General features: G+C 32.5%; 1 protein-coding gene across 8 annotated transcripts in view; it reads right to left on the bottom strand.

Moving 5' to 3' along the window:
* Window positions 1–24041, bottom strand: part of SNX14 (sorting nexin 14) — a 70692-nt gene that overhangs the window by 18299 nt on the left and 28352 nt on the right. For 7 of the 8 annotated variants that reach the window (XR_006733531.1, XM_045543969.1, XM_045543965.1 and 4 more), the window contains exons 13-21: window positions 19302–19457; window positions 18821–18945; window positions 18262–18320; window positions 15400–15426; window positions 13505–13637; window positions 9257–9458; window positions 6923–7006; window positions 5886–5986; window positions 4033–4144 (exon numbers count right to left, since the gene is read on the bottom strand). Coding sequence is in view for 7 of the 8 variants with exons in the window: in XM_045543969.1 (XP_045399925.1) it covers window positions 4033–4144; window positions 5886–5986; window positions 6923–7006; window positions 9257–9458; window positions 13505–13637; window positions 15400–15426; window positions 18262–18320; window positions 18821–18945; window positions 19302–19457 (999 nt within the window). In the remaining variant the exon portion in view is untranslated. The remainder of the gene's footprint in view (window positions 1–4032; window positions 4145–5885; window positions 5987–6922; window positions 7007–9256; window positions 9459–13504; window positions 13638–15399; window positions 15427–18261; window positions 18321–18820; window positions 18946–19301; window positions 19458–24041) is intronic. The other variant, XM_045543966.1, reaches the window with a different exon arrangement.

Here is a 24041-nt window from a genome sequence, read left to right on the forward strand (position 1 = left end):
ATCCCATATTATTTTCAATAATTTTATTCAAATTTTTCCAGCTTTGATCACGTTGGTCTGTTTTGAAGTTTACATAAAAAGAATCATGCTGTACATATTCTTTAGTGTCTTGCTTCTTTCATTCAACTAATTAAGACACTGTCAGAGGCTTCATGCTATAGGTATTCTTTGCAATAGGTATTCAATGTTATGAATCTATCACAGTTTATCTGTCCATTCTATTGCTGAACAACATCTGTGCTGTTTTTAGTTTTGGCTATTAAAAACAATGCTATAGGCCAAGCATGGTGGCTCATGCCTGTAATCCCAGCACTTTCGGAGACTGAGGCAGGGGACTGCTTGAGGTCAGGAGTTTGAGACTAGCCTGAGCAACAGTGAGAACCCTGTCTCTACAAAAAAAGAAAAATAGAAAAATTAGCCAGGCATTGTGTTGTGCTCCTGTACTGTAGTCCCATGTAGTCCCAGGTACTCTAGCTACTTGGAGGCTGAGGCAGGAGGATCGCTTGAGCCTAAGAGTTTGAGGTTGCTGTGAGCTATGACGATGTGCTACTGCACTCTGACCGAAGCAAAAGAGTGAGACTCTGTCTCAAAACAAAACACAAACAAATAAACAACAAAACAATGCTGCTATGATTAAGGATTAGAGAGGTAATGGTCTTACACATATATACTCTAAGTTATTTGCAAATATTGATTCTAACTACCTTCAGTATTGTCCTCCAAACTGCTACCAGAGTTCTATTTCTGAAATCCAAATCTAGTTAGGCAAATCCATTATTTAAAACCTACCAGTGGCTCTTCTTCCCTATAGAGGATCAAGTCCAGATTCCTTACCATGACACATCTGGCCATAACTTGTCTTTCCAGCCTTGCTCTCTTACATGTACTCTACCTTCTAGATACTCCAAATGTTCCCAGCTGATTCCCTCTTCCATGCCTCTTATACATGCCAGTCCCTCCAACTGGGATGATCTCCTTATCTATCCATTTCTACTAATCAAGATCTAGATAGATGGCCTGGGCATGGTGGCTCATGCCTGCAATCCTAGCACTCTGGGAGGCCAAGGCAAGAGGATTGCTTGAGGTCAGGAGTTCGAGACCAGCCTCAGGAAGAGTGAGACCTCTCATGTCTACTAAAAATATAAAGAAATTAGCTGGACAACTAAAAATACAAAAACATTAGCCGGCCATGGTGGCGCACACTTGTAGTCCCAGCTACTTGGGAGGCTGAGGCAGGAAGACAACTTGAGCCCAGAAGTTTGAGGTTGCTGTGAGCTAGGCTGACCCCACGGCACTCTAACTTGGGCAACAGAGTGAGACTGTCTCAAAAAAAAAAAAAAGATCTGGCTAGATGATACCTTCCTAATACAGCCCTCCCTGATTCCCTAAGCAGAACCAGCTGTTCCTTTCTTTTAGCTGGATCTTCCAAGATGAGTAATTGTAAACATACAGCTACAGTAGAAGAGCATATAAGGTGAAAGAAAACAGTACGGGGGAAAAAAAAGCACTAGAGCAAAAGGACATAGGAGTTCAATTTTGCTACAAAGTGTGAAAGGAAGTACTAAGAGACAAAAGTGTTAAGATACACTGTTACCAAAGCACATAGTGATTTTCAGAGGGTTCTAGATTAAGGAAAGACTTCCTATGTTAAGAAAGAGAGAGAAACTAAAAGTTTTTAGATATGATCAAAGGTATACTTTAGGAAGATTAATCTGGCTGTGTTATATAAGAAAAAATGGTTTAGAGCAGGAGGAGGATGAGAATCCAAGAGACTAGTAGGGAAACTTAGTAGAGTTCAAATAAGGGGCAATGAAAGGCCAGGCATGGTGGCTCATGCCTGTAATCCCATCCCTGTAATCCCACTTTGGGAGGCTGAGGTGGGAGGATCACTTGAGGCCAGGAGTTTGAGAATAGCCTGGGCAACACAGGAAGATGCCATCTCTACAAAAAATTTTAAAAATTAGCCAGGTGTGGGTAGTCCCAGATACTTGGGAGGCTGAGGTAGGAGGACTGCCTGGGTCCAGGCATTTGAGATTACAGTGAGCTATGATCATGCCACTGCCCACCACCCTGGGTATTTTTTTTTTTTTAAAAAAAGGAATGAAAAGTTGAATTAAGGAAATGGTAAAGGGTATGAAGAATATGACATGAGTTAGTACCAAAGAGGTAAAACTGACAGAATTTGGGGACTAAAAAGATGTGCAGTGAAAGCATGAGAGAGAAAATCCAAAGTAATGCCAAAGTTTCAAGCATAACCGAGATGACTGCACTATCATTAACAGAATTAGATGTTACTTCTGAAAAGATAACAGGATATCAAGTGGCAACTGATGTCCAATTAGTTATGGGAAAAATATAACTAAAGGTCAGACTGCATTTGGAAACATTTGCATATAGGTACGAACTAAAATAACAAGTTACACTGAGACTGAGAAGAAGAAACTGAGGACACAGCCTTGGGAAACACCTATATTTAGGTATATAGAGACAGAGGAGGATTGTGCAGGATGGAAATGGAGAAATGGAAAGAGGAGTGAGCCAGTTAAGAGAACAGTATGCACTAATGAATGCCAGAGAAGAATTTCTAAAGCAAAGAATGCTGCAGAGGGGGTCAAGTAGAGTAAGGAGTGAGAAAATGTCTTGGCCTTTGATAACAATGAGATCACTGATCATCAGCAGGTGCGATGGGGATTAAGGAGCAGTTTTGAAGCTAGCGGTCTCCAAAGCAGAATGTGTATACCCCAGGGGGTTTGTGAGATAATTCTTTGGAAAAATTTTAGAACCATTATTTATTTAATTGAATCCTTTGTTATATTTCTATTTTTTTATGTATACATACAATATATATAATACATTAATGGTTACAGAAGACAATCTATCTGGATTTTTGTTGACTTTATTGCTATTTAGAAAAACTACAACAAATAATTCATCCAAAAGTGATAGCTGGAATTAGATGCTCAAGTATTACAACACAAAAAATATTTTCTGAAACGTTATCTTCAGAAAATACTAATTTCAATCTCAAATAGTAAAAATTACTATAAAATGTCTTCAGTATCCAGCATAGTGCTTTGACTATAAATTTTATTCTGCCATAATAAAAATTAGTATATTTTAAAACAGAGCAAATATCTTTCTGATGCACCTTCAATTTCCCTTGAAACAACATTAGTGAAGATAAGACAATCTACTGATTGACAATGGTTTTACTAATTACGAAGCTACTTTGAAACTAAGGATCAAGATTTTATTTACCTAAATTATTGTTCTAAATTATTAATAAATCAAAACGAGAAACACTGAGATTCAAAGCAGAAATGTTTCCACATAGGCTATTCTCCTGTATACATTCCATGTCATTATTTTATAGCCAACGATTAATTAAACTTTAAATAAAATTCATGTATAGAAGTACCATGAAATTTGTTCAGAATACCATTAAGATTGATTCAAGTTAACTAAAAGCCAGTTTATACAAAGTTTACTTATCTGAATTACTACTACAGGCTACCCCCAAAAAATTAGGCTTTAAGGAATATTTATAATGTTTAAAATAACAAAATAAGGAAGGATATGATATAACCTACAGATGAAGGAAAGAGCAGCTAAGTCTTAAACTAAGCCAAATGTCAACTGATCTGGTCTTCTTTGAGATATTTTATGAGACATTTCAAATACCATAGCTATTCACATATGCTGAAAAGACATGTTCATGCATGCTGAAAATACCATCTTTTCTTATATTTAAATTTAGAAAATAAATTTAAAGAAAATGAATAAATAAAATACATTGGCTAATATAATTTTTTGTGATAGGACATATCATTAGAAGAGACTGCTTATATAATCAGAACCCACAAACTGGACAGGTTAAAGTCATCATCTAACATGTCTCTAATGCAGAAATAAGGCCCTTGAAGTTCATCACATGGCTATACCATCTCAATTATTTTTCTAAACTAATCTGAAAATACTCATTTTTTTCTTTTCAGTATTTCTTCTCATACATGATTCTTTAAATTGACTTACCAAGATTTACATCTGGTAGTATCTTATCAAGAAATTGTGTTTCCCCACCATTAGGGGAGAGAAAGTCAGCCAGAAGTTGACTATTACTCAGTTCGGGATGCTGCAGAAGTTTCTTGAATGAACAAAAAAGGAAAAACAGTTTAGAAATCTATAAGGGTAATCAAAACTGTATTAAAATGATTTTTTAAAAATTTTAAATCCCCAAAAGCTATTTTATATTTACAAAAATAACAAAGCAACTGTATTTATAGAGGAAATAGTATAAGACAATTAGGTAAGACCATCTCAGCCTTTACACTCAGACATACATGAGTTTGAATTCTGGCTTTTCTATATGCTAGCTAGATGACCACAGAAAAGATCCTAAATTACTCAAGAGTCAGTTTCCTCATCTGTAAAATGGGGATAACAACACTACTTAGTTTATACTATCATTATGCAAAGCATTTCACAGTTATCTGATACATAGGAAGATTAAACCTTAGCTAATATTATTTACCAGTTTCTCAACTATAAAATAAATATTACAGTATCATATAACTTCCTTAATAATTAAAAAAGTTGGCATAAAGGGTTTTGCAGAAAACTAAATGTAAATTTGTGAAATAACTTGGAAAATCTACTGTCTGTTCTTGCAACACTACTTTGTAGCAAGATAAACTGACTCTTAAAAATCAAAATTAAACTAGTCTTACCTAACAGTTTTCTAACTATGAAACAATTACAAAACTTTATTAGCAGAAATCTACATAAAATACCAGTACAGCAATCTCTAATATAAGTCCATATTATCAGAAAATATTTGTTCTAGAATGAGGTACTCTCTAGTTCTTAAAAAAATTATTAGTTAAAATAATGGGTTAATGGATCAACAAAGAAAACAGGTTTATGTTATATCCAAACATTCCTACAACAGTTAATAGTAACTTCATATTTCAATCTTCCTACCACCAAAAAGCTATAAAGTAAATACTTGAAATCAAAAGCATTCAACAGTTCAGAGAAAATAAAATGCAAATGTCTTTACACTGCTGAATATTTTTAATTTAAAAACTACTAATTTTTGCCTAGAAGGCATCCAAATTTAACTGAATCAACAATAAAAAAACTATAAAATGCCATGTTCCAATAAAAGAAACTTTTTTTAAAGCAATTAAAAGCATACTCTCTTTGGTCTTACACACTTGATAAAGAAAGATGGTCATTAATTTTGGAGAGTCAGATATCTCAAGTAAGTAACTTTTATGCTGACTGTACTATCTACTGAAATAATATACCAATTACATTTTAACGTAATGTAATGTGCACACACTGAGGAAAATGGAATTCAACTCCAAGTAGCAAATGATAAATAGTTGATCCCTCTCCCAGGAAACTGAAAAAGCACCTAGGAACTACAAAAGAAAAGGTACTAAGGAATAAAACAGGAAGGAGGATTCCAAAGTTCAGAAAGTACTAAAGACAAAATCAAACAGAAAACAGAACAAACAACAACAAAAACTACCCAGTATTTTCAGAATGCATTTCATCTTTTACACTAAAAGTTTTTCTTTTTTTTAACTTCTCATACGAAGTTTTAATTAGCTTAAAACTAATTAAAAAAGACTTTTTTCCCAAGAAAATATCTGGTATTTCACTGGATATCAATTTAAAACAAAAAAAGAAAGTATACTTTTGACAAAAATTGATTTTAAAATCCAAATGGAAAAAATTTTTTTAAATAAGAAAGTTTTAAAAATCCACATGGACAGGTATTTATAAAGCAAAGCACATATATACAAGAGAAAAAGAGACAAATTAGCAAATACAACAATTAGCAATGTTTTAAATTAGTAACATAGTTGGTGCTACACCTGTAGATATTCCTGAAACTCTTCTCTCTTTGACTTTAAGAATTCATAATTTTTGGGGCCAATGATCCTCTTAGAAGGAAGCTGGGCATCAGGAAATGTGCCTGAAATAAGTACATATTACAAGTCATTACTATATTCTGCTACTATTTTTAAAACCTAACGCAAACTCAGATCCACAACACTGCCTTGTAGAGATATGACATTATTCTGTAAATAATCTTCACAAAATCAGTTTCAATTCCCAAGTCCAAAGAACTTGAGTCTCCTAATATCCAAAATATTACTCTCTCTCAATAATTACTCTTCGTCGACACAGATTTGTTAGCCTTCTATCCTAGTAAAAATAACTTCAAAAAATGATGATATTATTTTGAAATTGGTGAGATTCTGTAAAACAAAATCTTACAAAAGAAGTATCTACTCTTTCATGGAGAAAAGGTAGCATTTTGTCAATGCTACATAGCCTTAAAAACCAAATGCAAAAACCACAAATGTGCTTTCTCAGACAGGGCTGACTTTGAAAATTTAGCATCAAAAAGGAACGATAATGTTGGGAACTCAACCAACTTTGGGTGATCCAGAATTTTAAAGTACAGAGATAAATGATTTTCTCTCAGCCTTAAACAAAGCAAACGTTTCAGAGAAAAAAAAAACAAGACAAGGATAGTAGCACTGCACCATATTGGCAGAGAGAAAGAGAAAATCATTTGAAGTACAAACTCAAAATCTAGGCTAAAATTATGGAGTGGTATCCTGCATTCTTTATCTTCTCGTAATAATCATCTTATCACACGCTTTGCTTTCCTAGCAGGGTAAAGAAGGTCCCTTGCCCTTCTCAATTCAGAACCAACCTGAATTTGAATCACGGGACACTCCACAGAGCTTTTCTAAAATAAAAAGATTCAGAACACAAGTGTACACAAGTGTCACTATTTATATTTCTTTGGTACAATTACTTTAAAAAATTAATTTGGTACAACAGCTTTAAAGAATGTTAATGCTGAAGTGTAATGTTTTATCCAAAAAGAACAACATACCATGAAATTCTGTTAGCTTTGATTCAAGTACATAGAATTCAAGGTATCTTCTATAGACAGACCAATGTTCAGGCTCATGCCCAACTGTAAATTGAATAAATATACACTGAGTAACAGTTTTACAACCCACTACACTAAAAGGATGCAGTATATAAAAAATTAAGAAAAAAAAAATTAAGAATACAAAGCTAGAAATTATTCCGCAGTCAGTAATTTATTCTTTTTGGCATCACATTAACATTTTATCCCATATTTTAATTACCTAGAAGAGACTGATAAATTTCATCTATTTATGAAGTTATCTCAAGAAAATATATTTTTTATACAACAGAATCATAGAGCTGGCAGAAACCTTAAAAAATTATATCATTATGGTTATTTTTTAAATGTCACCAAAATGATATATTTCATAAAAATCTGTGTTTGATTTTGAGTCTCTCAAATAGTTACCATGTTGTCCTGATATAGTAAAGAGCAGTGCTACCCAACAGAACTTTCTGTGATTATGAAAATATTCTATGGATCTGAATTAATATAGTAACCACCAGCCACATGTTGCCATTGAACACGTGGAATGTGGCTAGTGTAATCAAGGAATTGAAATTGTAATATAATTTTATTTTATTTACCACATGTGGCTAGTAGCTACCAAATTGAACAGCACAACCTAAGGGTTTAACGAATGAATCTTGAGTCAGACTGCCTATTCCAACCCGTGTCCCCCATTTACTAACCATGTGGCCTTGAACAAATAAATTCACTATACCTTAGTTTGCTCAGATGTAGGATAATCACACCTATCACATATAATAATCCACATAAAACACTTCTGTACAGTGCAAAGCAGAGCAACCACCCCAAAAATGTTAACTGCTATTGGTCGCATCTCATATCATTCTAGTATAGATTGAAGAATGCACTGGATGAAGTCAAGCAATACCATAACCACCCCGAAACAACACTTCTTTCTATTCAGAAAAAAACAACCTGATATAGTCTCAGCCTATAGAGCAAACCCTAGTTTTCTTATTCCACATTGGTCTTAAAAGCTCTATACTATATTTAGGTTTGGTTTTTAAAATCCTGAAATTGCTATTTTGCTAACATATAAAATCAATATAGTAGTTGATATACTTTTTTCTCCCTCGTAGGCCATAGTTTCCTATGAGCATATTACACTGACAGTATAAGTGTCCAACACTGCTGACAAAAATTACCTTTAAAATACAAGTTTTAAGGCTGTTTGGTTTTAATTTAATGTTTACACTACTAAACCATAAATTACTATAATTTATGTTTAAATTATTAACCTTTTAAAGCACAAAATTTAAAGACTGTTGTCCCAAAGGCAAAAACAAAAGTATATTCCCAAACAAAACTAAGTTGGAAACTGAAATCAGACTGTAATATCGACAATGGCTTGGCTGTACACCTCGTAGAATGTGGAGAGAACAGCAACTAGCAAGAATGAGCAGCAATTATAGCAAAATCAAGTAGCACTGCCTACAACCTGCACAGAACAAGACCCTGCCTGGTAATTAGTTACAACAGGAAAAATCACAGCTAACTATCTTGGGCATACTTCTGTCTCCATTCTCTGTTTTATGCTCTTCAAATAGGATCAGCTTCTGAAAAAAATCAGAAAACCTAATACTTTTTGAAAAATAAGAAGAATGATTAGATCTCACACTACTACTTAGTTACTCCTCTCAGAACCATTTCCTAATATTGCCAGTTTTTTTCCTTCTTTCCTCACAGATAGTTACCTCTTCCTAAGCTCAACTCAATTTCTCTGCTCTTCATTCCCAAAATGTGCACACAACTTTGTGCTTTTCCCACTAACTGCCCCACCTCTTGGACAACCACTACAGATGCTGTTTAATCCTTGTCTCCATTATAATCTACATGTGAAAGAACTGAAAGAAAAAATACAGCAAAACATGAAGAAAACTTGTAGAGTTGAGTCTGACCATATTTTCATAGATTCTAATTAGCCCACAAAAAGGAGGGAGCGGAAATGCTACCTTAATTAAATTGGTATAATACCTGATATAGTCTTATCTGAATTAATGATAGTCAATTAAGTATAATGGTTAATGATGATGGCAATAAACCCATTTAAAAAACAAAATGCCTTGCTAGACTATCAGGTGTCTAGCAGGCATCTACTCAACAAGTATTGGTTGAATGAATTAATTAGTTAACTGTTAACAGAAATAACCTAGGAAATCCTAAATTTTTGTTAATTTTCTGTTCTGGACATTTATCTTTTGGATATATAGTCATACTTGTTAGCGGGCATCTTTTAAGAAAGATACTCATAAACCTTCCTACCTGCTCTTCTATCATTTCTTTCAACATCAATACAAAACACAGGAATTCTCTCCTTTTTCTCCTTCCTTTCAGAGGAGGGATCTTCAAAAAAATCTACATATGGAATGCTAATTTTCCACGCAGCCAGGTTTCGGGGAGTATTAGGAGTGCTCACAGCCTCCACTGGAGAATCATCTTCCATTACAACAATACCTTCTTCAATCTGGAAAAAGATTACCAGGATGAATTTAATAGTTCCAGTACCTTTAAGACTATAATATATGAGATATAACTATTACTATAAAGTAATAAGCCCATATCAATTTGATAATTTTTAAGACTTTAGAGATTAGATAATGAATTTTCTACTGAAAAAGTAAAAAGTTAAAAACTAACAAGTTACTACCATCAAGTCCAAGTTTTGTTATATCACCTATACATGACCATACAATAAAAAATAGAGAACAGACACTTCAAGATTATGAAAAAAATATTAAAAATACGCAAATATAGAAAAATGTTCAACCTTGGTGAAAAGAAATAAAAATTAATGTACTTCTGTCTGTTGTCTTTCATTTAAAAAAAAGAAAAAAATTAATGTATTGATATTTTTCATTTAGAAATGTAAAAATTTATAAATGATAACAGCCATTGATGGAGACTGCACAGATAAACGAAGTTTCAAACTTTAAAAAAGGCACAAGTATAAATATATTCATTGCAGCATTAAATAATATAAAATTGGAAAAAAGGTCTGAAAGGAACCCACCTCTATAGAATTGTTTCTTATTTCCTCATTTCTGAAGTTTTAACAATACAAATGCTTGAAACACTGAATATTTTAATAACAACTTTTTTTTAAAAACTGTATGTTCTAGAAATATACACACTACACAGGAAAAAAAGACGACTCTAATTCTTTACATTGGAAGAGACTCTTAGAACCTGGCATATAATAAATATCTAGTCATCTAGACATCTCTTATTCATGTTAAAGGAGACAAAATATTACAGATAAAACACATTCATCTTCAGCCACACTTTTTTTAAGTCAATGAGTCAGTTTGCAGCACTTCAGAGAATTCTCAGTAGCCTAGTCAGAGCAAACCAGTAGTGGGGAGGAATTTATTTCCAGAATTCTAACACCCTACCTTCACTCTCAGTTCTTTCCTACTTTCACTCTCAGTTGTTTCTTCCCACACCTCATACTCACCTCTCTTCTAAGAAAATTCCTTTCCTCCTCCATGAAGCCCCTTTGCTTTTTCCTATTCTTTTCCTAAATAACTTTCCATAATCCCTAATAAGACTGTTAATGATCTTAGGAGGACTTTTTAATGCTCTGTTGAAAACAACTTCAAAGCCATAAAAAGTAAAACTATATAAAATAGATGATAGATACTGAGTTTTGCCTTTTAAGGGACAAGGTTATCTCCTTATAAACTTGGAAGAAAACAGAAATGAGGGAAATGTCCACTCCACTGCTCAGAAACTGAGGTTCAAGGTAGCATTTTCCATGGTTATTATAACCATATTTTTGTTAATGGATTTGGCTTCTGCAGAGAGGGCAAAGTGGATGACAAAATGATAGAACATTTGTTTAACAAAGTGACTAAAACCCAAAAACTGAGATATTCTTAAATAAAAAGAAGCCCCTCCAAATCAATCTAGGAAACAAAATGGGAGATCAAAATTCTTAGCAACATAAAAATATTAATGAATAATAAAGGGCAACATTTTGCAATTTATTACTGTTACCAATGAAATGGTGTTTATATCAATAAAGTCTAATGTAAAATATCTAGGGTAAAGTTTCTCTTAAGAATTTTCAGAGCTTCCTTTAATGTTATTTTGAAATAAGTAAATACTGTAATCAAAATGTTAATAAAGCAAAATGAAGTACTTTTTTGTTTTCAAACAGATGCTCTCTCTACCAAGAGGATGGGGATTAAGGACAGCAGAGATAAAAAACAAGATGTCCCCCTATTTCCTTAAGAAATGTTAATGTTTCTTATTATTATTTTTTCCTACGTGGAGATAACTGCCAACTTACCAATGAGCATATTATGTTCTAGAAGTTTATTTGTAAATCAGTTCTGAACCTGGATAAAAATGCATTTTCAGACAGACCAACCCAATCTTATACACTAGGCTTTGATTCTTAGGCCAGTACACATATGCTGATTTAATTCAAACTTGCATTCATTTAGTTACAAAAATCAATGGTATATAATATTGTGTAATGCTTACAGTACTTACTATGTGCAAGGCACTACTCTCAGTGGATCATACATATTGTTTAATCCTCCTCACAACATCCCTATATAAGATAGATACTATTGTCTCCATTTCACATGTGAGAAAAACAAATCACAATAAAATAAAGCTACTTGCCCAAGATCACACAGCAAGTAGGCATCGCTGACATCAATCATGACGACAATGTTTCTAAAAAATAATGTCTCCCAGGTCCCAATTTAGGGTTGCAAACCACTTTATCCCTGGCAGTGAGACTGTCAACTTCTCTTTCCCCTCAATTTCCTATACATGCAAAGAACATTCTCCAAGGTCCCACAGCTTAGAAGTAACTAAGTGCGTTCTAAATCCTAAGTGGCTCCACCTCGGTCAGTATCTTACCGCCCCTGCCTTCTCTTCTGAGAGTTGGATTATGGATTAGTTTGTCTGCTTCTCCTACTTTCTGTTATTGCTATCTTTATTTCCAGTCAAGAATTTCCTTCTTCCTTGGGCCACCACAAAACAGAACGAAATCTCTCAGCTTTTTAAACATGCCCTGCTATTCCTGAAAGAAAAGTATAACTTGTATTTCAAGCAATCAAGGAAAGCAAAAAATAAAAAGTACATCTTCCCCCAGAAAAATCAAGTTTTAAAAGTTCACAATAACATGGGTAAATACTTATAATACAAGTGGTTATTGGGTGATAGGATTATGAATGCTATGTAAAATTTTTGTTTACTTTTCTATATTGTTAAAAATTGAGATCTCTACTAACAAGAAAAAAAATTAAGAATATGCCTAAAATTAGAAAAACATTATTTTGAAAAAGACTCCTTTCTTAGATCTCCTTTCTTCTACCCACACTTTTAAGGAAAAATAAGAGCATAAAAAGAAAAAAAAAATGCTGTATTTTGACTATCAAAAAAGGGCTTAAATAGATTTTCTTCCATTTAAATTATTACGAAGAATCAGTAAAACTCCTTAATAATTCACCAGTGCAATGGGACAGAAGTCAAAAGGAAGAGGTAAAAGGAAGAAAGGGGTTTATTTACTCTTCTCTCCCCACCTCTCCTTCTACTTCGTCACTGTCAATCAATCAGTACTATTAATATTTATCCCTTTTATACTCAGGTTAGTAAATTTCTGAAGGGCAAGGTCTATGTCTTAATCATCTTTCTATCCCCACTGCCCATAGTTATGAAAAGGCAAAATGAGGATCCAAGATAAGATTCAATAAGATTTGTTGAACAAATGAAAAGTACAAATGAGACAATATCTGCCTTTATGTGACTCACTATCTCATAGGGGAGACTATCATAAACATATAATTTCAAATACATGATGGCACATGCTATAACATACGACATAACAGGTGCACAAAAAGAAGAAATGTTCAGTTCTACTTGGGACTCAGGTAAGGGTTTATAGGGAGCAGCTGAGTTTTAAAAGACAAATGTGAATTTTCTAGGTAAATGAGGAAGGAAACGCATTTCAAGCAGGGCAACATGTGTAAAGGTACAAAGAAATAAAATACTGTGGTAAGTGAAATGTGCATACAAATCAACTGGAGACTTTGTTAAAATGCAAATTGATTCAGTAAGTCTAAGATGGGGCCTGAGATTCTATAGTAATACAAGCTCCCAGGTAATGCCAATGCTGCTGGTCCACAGACCACAGTTTAAGTAGCAAAGGGTTAGGGCATCTATTAACAACTCTGTATACCTGAAGTATATGGTGGGAAAGGGATAACATCAGCATACAAAGCCTAATCAAAAGATGGTAAATTGTTTGACTACTAGAAGTATCTTAGCTTAACAGGAACCACTCTGCCTTATTAATCAATAATGTAGTACTCAGGAATTTTAAGAATCAGATTAGCACCATGACACTATAACTACTAATGAAAGAATGAGAAAGATAATGGTAGTCTGAAGAAACAGATAAAGAATGGAAAAACAATAAGTGAGCATATCTAATTTTTATGCTATAGTAAATCTGAAGTTATACATAAATAAAATTGAAGAATTTTTACTTACAAAATCATCTTCACCTTCAGCTAAACCATAATTAGGCAACATAGCTCCCTCCATTGTGGTACTCTTGAATACTCCTTTAATTTTGCTACCTATTCTGCTGATTCCAAATGATTCTCCTCTTTTCTGTGTGCTCCTAAATATTAAACAAAAATGTATCAAGTACATAGCAAATTACCACAACAGTCTAGTTCACTATAAACAATCATAAAGAAAAACAAAAATAGTTTTGAAAATGATAAACTAACAGTATAGCTAACATAACTTTTGGAGTATTCAGGCATAGATTAAGTATCAATATCTCAGAAGCCAAAAAAGACATTTAAAGTTTAAATTCGAGGGATGAATAAATGAAATAATATTTATTAATAAATATTTGAAATTTACCTACTATAAACTTCAAAACTTTAACTGAACTAAAATTTTTAAAAGATGAAATCCCCCTAGTGGTATAAAGTTCATACTGCCATACATACTTTGAAATAACATACAAAAATGTGTAATATCTGTTCAAAACAGAACCTCCATTTAGAAGAACTGTACTGATAACATAAAACAACAAATATATATAAAACTGTGACCTTCTCGGTATTTCATTTTCAGATGGAAAAAAAAAATTTTTGTCTTCTGTAACTTACAAATGTTTAAGAAAAATTCAATTTTACAATCATATAAATATTCAAAAGAGGAATGAGGTATAAAATGCATCTTATTTAACTTCAAAGTAATAAAGAGAAAAGGTAAAATCCAAAGGGGAGAGTTGGCAATGAATATAAAGATAAAAACAAATGTTGGCTAAGGAAGCAGCTTGCTCTGCCATAAATATTAAATGTTAATTTTGCAATTTTTTTCAAAAGTGAATTTCTAAAAGCCGAAACAGCTGAAAAACAACAAAATTAAAAAGTTAAAAATAGCAAAAATTTCCTCCATTAGAAGCTACTGCTCGATGTTTCAGCAAATAAAATTATAACTTTTATCCAATTTAAAACTCATGTTCACAATGAAATACTGCTCTTAAAACAAATAACCAAATGATTATTTTAAAATCTGAGAAAGTTTATTTTCAAAGCTTTACTAAATGTATAGTTATTATTCCTACAAGCAAAATTTATCTACTGATATAATACAATTACAGAAATAGCAGTAAACTAATCAAGTTTCAAATATACCAGCTGTATAGTGACATGTATTTTACCTATGTCCAAGAAACAAATCAAACATTTTAAAACTGAAAAAAACACTAAGTAGTAAGTAGTAAAAAGGGTATTTAAACTACCTTATATTATCTAAACAAGCACACCATTAGTGTTTTATAAAAAAATCCACAATTGTAAACATAGGTATGATAGAAGAAATGTTTCTAAAGACAAACATAAAAATGTTGACAAAATATTATTAAAATCTCTAGAATCTAGATAGATTATTAGTCTCTAGAACATAGAGATTATAAAACAGTTAGGGTTTTTGAAATATAACATTTAAGAAGTATCTCATTTGTGATTATGCCCAGAAACACAGAAACATCATTATACTTCTTAAGAAAAAAAAAGTTCTTTAAACATAAAAAATTCTAAAAATAATTTAGCAAAACCAGAAACAACAAAAATTAGTCAACAGCCTTGGAAAGTAAGATACCAACAAAATACATAATGAAAACATCTTAAAAATATCAGGATATTCTTATTTTATGATGGAATATGTCATGCTATTTCAAAAAGGAGATTATCTAGAATCAAAGGAGAAATTCACTTTAAAAGATTATCCTAAATAACTGATATAAAGACAATAAAATCACAGTATTTCATTCTTTCCCCTTTTAGTTGAAATTAAGTTATTTGGAATGTACTTTCTGGATTTAAACAGATAATACTGAAAAGAATCACATGCTTAAGACTTACCGAAAATCATCCAAACTTAGGCTACCTCTGCAATAACAGATATGTGAAATTATGTAAGGAGAAGAAAGAGAGAAAGCCCAGATATTAAACAAATTTCACTTTAGAACACAAAACACAATGTAAAAGCTTTAAAAGTAACACAGGATAGCATTCATTTTTGCAAAGAGAAGAAATCCTTAAGAATAACATGATAAAGGTAAGAGAAACAAAAGCACGTGGCTGTTTTTGTATTTGAGGGTAGTAAGTCTACATTATTAAAAAAAGTTCTTAAAAATTCAAAAAATCAGGAAATTATTCTGTCTTTTTTTGTCCTTAGGCATACCATTTGTTTGAAACAGTGGAAAGTATGCAGAGACTAAGCCACCAAAAACTTGGCACAAAAAACAAACCCATATTTTCCAACATGGAATTCATGTCCATGTTAGATACAATCATTCATGCTTCACACACCTTTTATTTTTGGGGGTTTTTTTTTTTTTGAGACAGAGTCTCACTCGGTTGCCCTGAGTAAAGTGCCATGGTGTCAGCCTAGCTCACAGCAACCTCAAACTCCTGGCCTCAAGCAATCCTCCTGCCTCAGCCTTCCAAAGTGCTAGGATTACAGGCATGAGCCACCGTGCCCCAGCCTATGCTTCACCTGGTTTTAACTTATTTTAAAAAGTATGTTTTAAGCTAAGAAGCAAAGTTAACAAAAGATCCCTAAATATTAAAAACAAAAGTTATGCTTTGGGTACATAATGAAACAGAGAACAAGATAAATAATATGCATTAAAATTTTATTTTTAAAATACAAATATAATGTAGACATAAAACATATGAATAAATATTTTATATATTTTAAGTCACTTAACAGCAAATTAGCAAAGCTACTCTAAATTTCCAGTGAAAGAATGTTAAGAAATTCTTTTACTTATTCTATATAGGTAAATCAATCATTTATTATCACAGAAGCAAAGTCTTTAGAAGACTGATAGTTAATGCTAAAATCAGATCAACAAAGAAAAACATACTTTAGAAAGTCATAATCAGTACCCAGAATGACAAGAACCCATATTTCCTTCTTGTCTTTCTTATATTTTAAAGCCAACAAAATTAGTGCCTTAATATACTGAAGACAATCAGGTGTTCTCAAAGTGACAAAGAAAGCTTTCCATCTTTGAAGTTATGACCTTGACTTAGACTGAGCTACTAAGCAGGCTTTTGAGATCACAGAACCACTTCCCCTTACATGGTCCTATACAGACATTTCATTAAGCCCAATATCCTGGTATAAAACTTGAAACATCTTAAGTCTATAAACAAGGATAAATTCCACCTGCTCCTCAAGTATGCTGGGAAATTTGATAAAAGTCCTTGAAAAAGTATTCAAATGAAAGAAGAGGTGTGTGGCTGAGCAAAGAATGCTATTTTAAATAGCAAGGATATGATTTTTGTTAAAGTTTATGTTTCACGGTAATAACAAATTCCTAGGAAAGGCAAAGGAATATTTTCACAAAAAATCATAAAGATTTTTTCCATCTTTCAGAAAAATTATTACATGTGTATGAGGCATTATGTAAGAACATTCAACATTCAAAAAAATTCAGGCCAGGCGCAGTGGCTCATGCCTGTAATCCTAGCACTTTGGGTGGCCAAGGTGAGAGGATCACTTGAGGTCAGGAGTTTGAGACCAGCCTGAGCAAGAGCAAGACCCCATCTCTACTAAAAATAGAAAAAAATTAGCCAGGTGTGGTGGCATGTGCCTATAGCCCCAGCTACTCAGGAGGCTGAGGCAGGAGAATCACTTGAGCCCAGGAGTTTGAGGTTGCAGTGAACTAGGATGATGTTACTGCACTCTAGCTGGGGTGAGAGAGTGAGAGTCTGTCTCAAAAAAAACAAAAAAAAATTCAAATCTATTCCTATAACACTTTGTTATATAAAAAAGAAATGCAATATATTCTCCCCACGGCTAAGGTTTTCACATTTTTCCTTGTACTAGCTATCTAAAATCTGCTCCATTTTTTGATTTACCTATTTCTTTGTACCACATTTCCAATTTATCTATATATCTATTAGAAACATGCTCAAACTGGAAGGTGTTAAGAACAATGTGAATATCTATTTTGTAGATTTATAGATTTGACGTCTGTGTCAATTTTGTATATATTCAATATAACATTATAAAAACAAATCAGAGGCGGGCGTGGTGGCTCACACCTGTAATCCTAGCACTCTGGGAGGCCGAGGCGGGTGGATCGCTCAAGGTCAGGAGCTCGAGACCAGCGTGAGCAAGAGCGAGACCCCGTCTCTACTAAAAATAGAAAGAAATTATCTGGCCAACTAAAATATATATAGAAAAAATTAGCCGGGCATGGTGGCGCATGCCTGTAGTCCCAGCTACTCGGGAGGCTGAGGCAGTAGGATCGCTTAAGCCCAGGAGTTTGAGGTTGCTGTGAGCTAGGCTGACGCCACGGCACTCACTCTAGCCAGGGCAACAAAGTGACACTCTGTCTCAAAAAAAATAAAAAATAAATAAAAAATAAAAAAATAAAAACAAATCAGAAAATTATCCAGTTTATAATCCAGTTTATAGATGGATAATGCTTCTCTCTTCTGTTACTTTTCTTTAGGGTATTTAACTTCACACTTACATTTCCAGACAGCCAGAAAGGAAAAGAAGAAAAATCTCACCACTTTTATACCCAGTAAGCACTCTAACAAAAAAGTTTCCTCCGGGGAAAACAAAAAAAAACTACTGTCTAAAATTTTCTGAGTTACCTATGGATTTCGCATATGCATTCAGTCCCTAAATAGCTAATAAAGACAATGATGCTATCACAGAATGATAAGCATCAGCAAGTTCAAACAAAATACACAACCTACCTGTTGAATTTTGAATTACGTGTTGGTGATTCTGCACCTCTTAGGAGTTGTCTGAAATACTTCAAAAAATGAATAGTTACGGTTTATTAAATTAATATTTGACACTGAAACATGCTACTTTACCTTACTACTTTGCAATCTGCAATTTTTTTAAAAAGGCATTTAAATAAAGTGAATACAACCACAGTCAAATAGGGTAAGGATGAAAATAACACAAATGGAGATGATTTCCACAGGTCAATAAATAATGTGTATATAAAAGGAATGGGGTTTCTGCATCACCGCAGTGCTACAAAGCCACTCAGGCATATGGCAAATCGGGCAGACCAATGTATTCTCAATCCACATATTCACATAAACACAAACATGGTTTTGTATAGAGACTTGTGTTTACAAATAACTTCTAATCTCCATTAAATTATACAGTAGAAAAGAGTATTTGCCTTCTTAATCTTTTTTTATTTTTCTTTTTGTTATTTGAATCACTCATCTAACAATATCAGAACCACTATTAAATTGTGTATAAAAATCCTCAAATAAGGTTAACATTTTGACTTACCTCATCACTGTGGCAGAACATAGGGGTAAACACATTCTCCAAGAGAGAAAGAACATGTTCATATGCTTCAAAAAGACATCTCATAGTTTGAAGTTTCACAACATCTATGTATGGGCCTTCAGCAACTATTAAAAAAATTCTATTGTAGAAATTATTTATAAATAGCATATATATATTATATATTGTTTTAAAATTCACTATAGTAAAAGAGCATACAATCCTAAAACTATGTTTTACAGAAATTCCACTATAAGAAGTACACTAGAATGAGAAATGAGAACCAAGCTCCAATTCTGACAAATATCAGTTATATCAATTGTGAATAAGTTGTTTCCTCAAAGCTTTCCTCTCATTAGTAAAATAATATAACAACTGCCCGTGTACCTCACAGCTACGGCAATAATAAATAGAGAATTCGTGGGAAAACTCTTTGAAAACTATACAAGAGGTGAAGAATTCAATCTCATCATCTTTGACTTACTTCTTTGAATCTCTTCTACAATGAAGGGATCAAATCTAATTTTGTCAATACTTTCATCCAAACAGTATGTTTTATAAATCTTCTGCAACTCTTCGTGAAGAGATAGCATTTCATCATTCGATAACTCTGGTCGCAAAATTCTATCATTAAATTCCTCTAACAGACAAGGGAAAGAATAAGAAAAATAAATTACTATAAGCTATTAATGAAAACTTTATATTCCCATTCTAACTGTAGCCAATATTAAGGCAGCAATTAGAAGCAATCTAATTCATTTTAAGTTTTTAAAAAGTCTGTGAGAGTAAAATAACTACTCTAATAACAGAGAAATAGTGGATCAATTCTTACATGTTAATATAAAATATCTGAATACATAAATAGCAATACAAATTTGCTAAAATTTAGAACAGTAAAACACATTTGCAATAGTTTCTTTAAAGAACATATTGGATTAATTTCTTATACCAAAAGGTTTTTAATATTTTTAAATTTAATTTACTAAATAAAAATGAAGACAATGCTTTTAAACAATATTTCTCTCCATCATGGAAGCTTCAGGCTAGTGGTGGAGTTAAGAGTCTGAACAAGTGAATCTTTTCTAAAATGCGAGATGGTGCCATTAGGATAGCCAAAATATTGACTGCTTTTTAAATATTGATTGCTTTTTATTATTCTAAGAGGTGTTAATAAGGAGTTTATCCCTTAATTCTTAATTATTCAAACTGAAAAACAAAAAGGGAGAAAAAAAGAGTTTAATAAAAGCTGGAACAGAGCATATAAGAACTATGGTATAATAGCATATAATTTCAGTCCCTAATGACTTAACACGCATATAACCAGAGTTCCAAAAGGAAAAGAGTGAGAAAATGGGACATAATATTTGAAGAGATCGCCAGGAATTTTCAAAACTGATGAAAGACACCAACCCAAATATCTAAGAATCTTATCAAAATCCAAGCAGAATAAATAGAAAACTACACAGTATAGTCAAATTGCTGAAAACTCAAAGAGAAAACTGCAAAAGCAATCAGAGAGAAAAGCGACACATTACATGGAACAAACATAAGATTTGAAGCTGATTTCTTATTAGGAACAATGGCACTTGCAGAAAACAATGAAAAAAATGACTTTAAAGCACTGAAAGAAAAAAATCCCAAAACTATTAACCTAGAATTGTTTTTTTTTTTTCTGAGACAGAGTCTCACTCTGTCACCCAGGCAGTGGCATCATCATAGCTCACTGCAACCTCTAACTCGTGGGCTCAAGAGATTTTCCTGCCTCAGCCTCCCAAGTGGCTGGGACTACAGGCACATAACACCACACTCAGCTAAGACTTTGTGTTTTACAGCAAGGGTCTTGCTATGTTACCCAGGCTGGTCTCAAACTCCTGGCCTCAAGTAATCCTCCTTCCTCCTCAGCCCCCCAAAATGACAGGATTATAGGCATGAACCACTGGGCCTGGCATTAATACTTATTTTAAAAACAAGATCAACTATATGCTGGTTATAAGAAATACATTAAACACCTTAATCAGATAGAAAAAATACATAAATGCAAACTTAAGTATAAAGAAAGATGGTGTAGCCATATTAACATCAGACAAAGTAGACTTCAAGACAGAGAATTACCAGAGATAGAAAGGAAGATATTATAATGATAAAAAGATAAATTCATAAAGAAAATATAATAATTTTAAATGTGTCTGTAGCTAGTAATAAAGTTCAAAACATAAGAAACAAAATAACAAAACTAAAGAGAGAAATAGTAAATGCATTAAAAAATCAGAAAGAATACCGAATATCTGAACAACACTATCAATTTAACATAGAACACTACCTAACACAAAACAACAGACCCTGGCTCTTCTCACATATACAAAGAACATTCATTAAGACAGACTGTATGGATCGGCATAAAACAAGTTTTAATAAATTGCAATGGAAAGAAGTCATACAGAATATGTTGTCTGATCAGAAAAGTATTAAATCCCCAAGTGTATTATTTATAAATTGAACAATACATTTCAAGATAATCCAATGGTTAAAAAGTAAACCACAAGGGAAATTTAAGATTATTTCAAACTGAATGATAATCAAAAACACAATATATCAAAATTTAGCTATAGCAATCCATAGAAGAATTAAATTTATAATTTTAAATGCCTATATTGCAAAAGAAGAAAGGTATACAAATTAATCATTTATGCTCTAACCTTAAAATCAGAAAAAGTGCAAACAAAACTCCAAATGAAGAAAGAAAATAATAAAAAAGCAGAAAATCAACAAATCAAAAATGTTAATAAATTTGGTAAAAGCACAGCAATGTAGATTTAAAAAAAGAAAATACAAATCACCAATTAACATAGGACATTACTAAAACTGCATAATGAGAGAACATTAGGAATAACTTGACAATAAAGCAGCTTACTGTGACATGGTAAAATCGCTAAAAAAATTCAATATCCATTCATGATAAAAACTCTCAAAATAGGAGCAGAAGGAAACTCTCAATCTGATCAAGGAAACCTATAAAAAACCCAGACTTAGTAATTTCCTCCTAAGATGAGGATTATAGCAAGGATGTCAGCTCTTACCACTTCAATTCAACATTGTAATGAAGGTCCTAGCTATTGCAATAGGCAAGAAAAAAAAATAAGGCATAAACATTATAAGGGAAAAAGTAAAATTGTATATTTGCAGATTATGTATGTGTAGAAAATTCTAAGGAAATCTACAAAGAAACTACTAGAACTAATAAGTGAATTTAGTAATATCATAAGACACAAAGTCAATATGTAAAACACCAATTCAATTTCTGTATATTAACAATTTGAAAAATTACTTTAAGCATCATGTACAAATATATACAAAAACATAAAGACCTAACCTGAAAACTATAAGATACTGTGGAGAGAAATTAAATAAGACTGAAATAAATGGAAAAATATACATATTATGTTCTTTCACTGGAAACCTAAATGCCATTGAGATGTCATTATTCTCTAAGTTGATCAATGTAATTCCAATCAAAAAAATCCAAGCAGGTTGTGTATGTGTGTGTCTCTGTGTGTGTGTAAATTGGAAACCTGATCCCAAAATTTATATACAAATGTAAAGAACCTAGAATAGCCAAAATGATTTGACAAAGAACAAAGCAGAAAGCCTTAGACCACCTGATTCCATAACTTAATATAATATATAGCCAAAGTAATTAACACTATGGTATTGACTAAAGAACAGACATATAGATAAATGGAAAAGAACAGAATTCAGAAATAGACCTAAACATACATGGTCAAATGATTTTACAAACATGCCAAAGTAATTGAAGAAGTAAAAGAAATGTCTCTTCAAAAAATGGGTACTAGAAAAACTAGATATCCATATAGTAAAAAAAAAATGAACCTTCACCCCTACCTAACACAACACCAAAATTATCTCAAGATAGAACACAGATCTACATATAAATCTAAAAGTATAATACATATAGAGAAAAACACAGGAAAGTATCATCTTGACTTAGGGTAGGAAAAGATTTCTTATGGAAGTCACAGGAAGTACTAACCATAAAATTGAACACTGATACATTGGATTTCACCAAAGTTAAAAAGTTCTGCTCAATAAAAGACACTTCAGAAAATGAAAAGACAAACCATAGTGCGGAAAAAAATACTCATAATACATATATCTGACAAAAGACTTGTATCCAGAATATCTGCAGAACTCCTATAATTTAATGACAAAAAAAAAACAATTCAATAAAAAAGTAGGCAGAACACTTAAGTAGTTTCACAGAAAGATATTCAAATGGCCAGATACCACACTACACCCACTGAAGTGGCTAAAATTAAAAAGATTAACCACCACCAAATTTTGGTAAAGATATGAAGTAACCAGAACTCTCATACACTGTTAGGGGGAGTAAAATAGTATAACCACTTTGGAAAACAATTTAGTCATTTCTTATAAAATTAGACATACACCAACACTGTGACCCAGCAATTCTACATCCAGTTATTAAACATATGCCCACAGAAAGCTTTGCATAAGAATGTTCATAGCAGCTTTATTCAAAATAGCCCACAAGTGGAAGCCGTCCAGATATCCATCAACAAGGAGAATGGATAATGAAATTGTAGTATATTCATACAACAGACTATCACTCAGTAATGAAAACAAACTACTGATTTTTACAACATCGATGAATCTTAAAAAGCATTATCCTGAATGAATGAAGCCAGCCACAAAAGAGTATATACATTATATGTGATTCCATTTATCTTTTTTTTTCTGTAGCATCTCATGCTCTATGTGATTCCATTTATATGAGAAAACTGTACAGGCAAAACTAATCTGCGGTGAGAGAAATCAGACCAGTGATAACTTTGACAAGAGTAGGGGCAGGTGTGGATCTCTTTAGGAAGGACCCTAAGCGAACTTTCTGGACTGATGGAAATGTATGTCACATGAATATACACACGTATAAAACTGATCAAACTATACATTTAAATCCTATGAGTTTCACTGTATAAATTATACCTCAACCTTTAACAAGTATTATTTAAAAAAGGAATTAGATGCATTAAAACTAATCTTTTCATAGATCGTCCATGAAGTCTTTATTAATCCAATAATCCACAATGCTATGGAGCTTATCATCAAAATGAAACATTTTTGTATTTCATGATTTAATCAAAATAATCCTTAACAAAGACTATGACAAAATGATGCTGACATGGGC

Source organism: Lemur catta, chromosome 2 (assembly GCF_020740605.2).
Source record: "Lemur catta isolate mLemCat1 chromosome 2, mLemCat1.pri, whole genome shotgun sequence".
Classification (NCBI taxonomy): Eukaryota; Metazoa; Chordata; class Mammalia; order Primates; family Lemuridae; genus Lemur; species Lemur catta.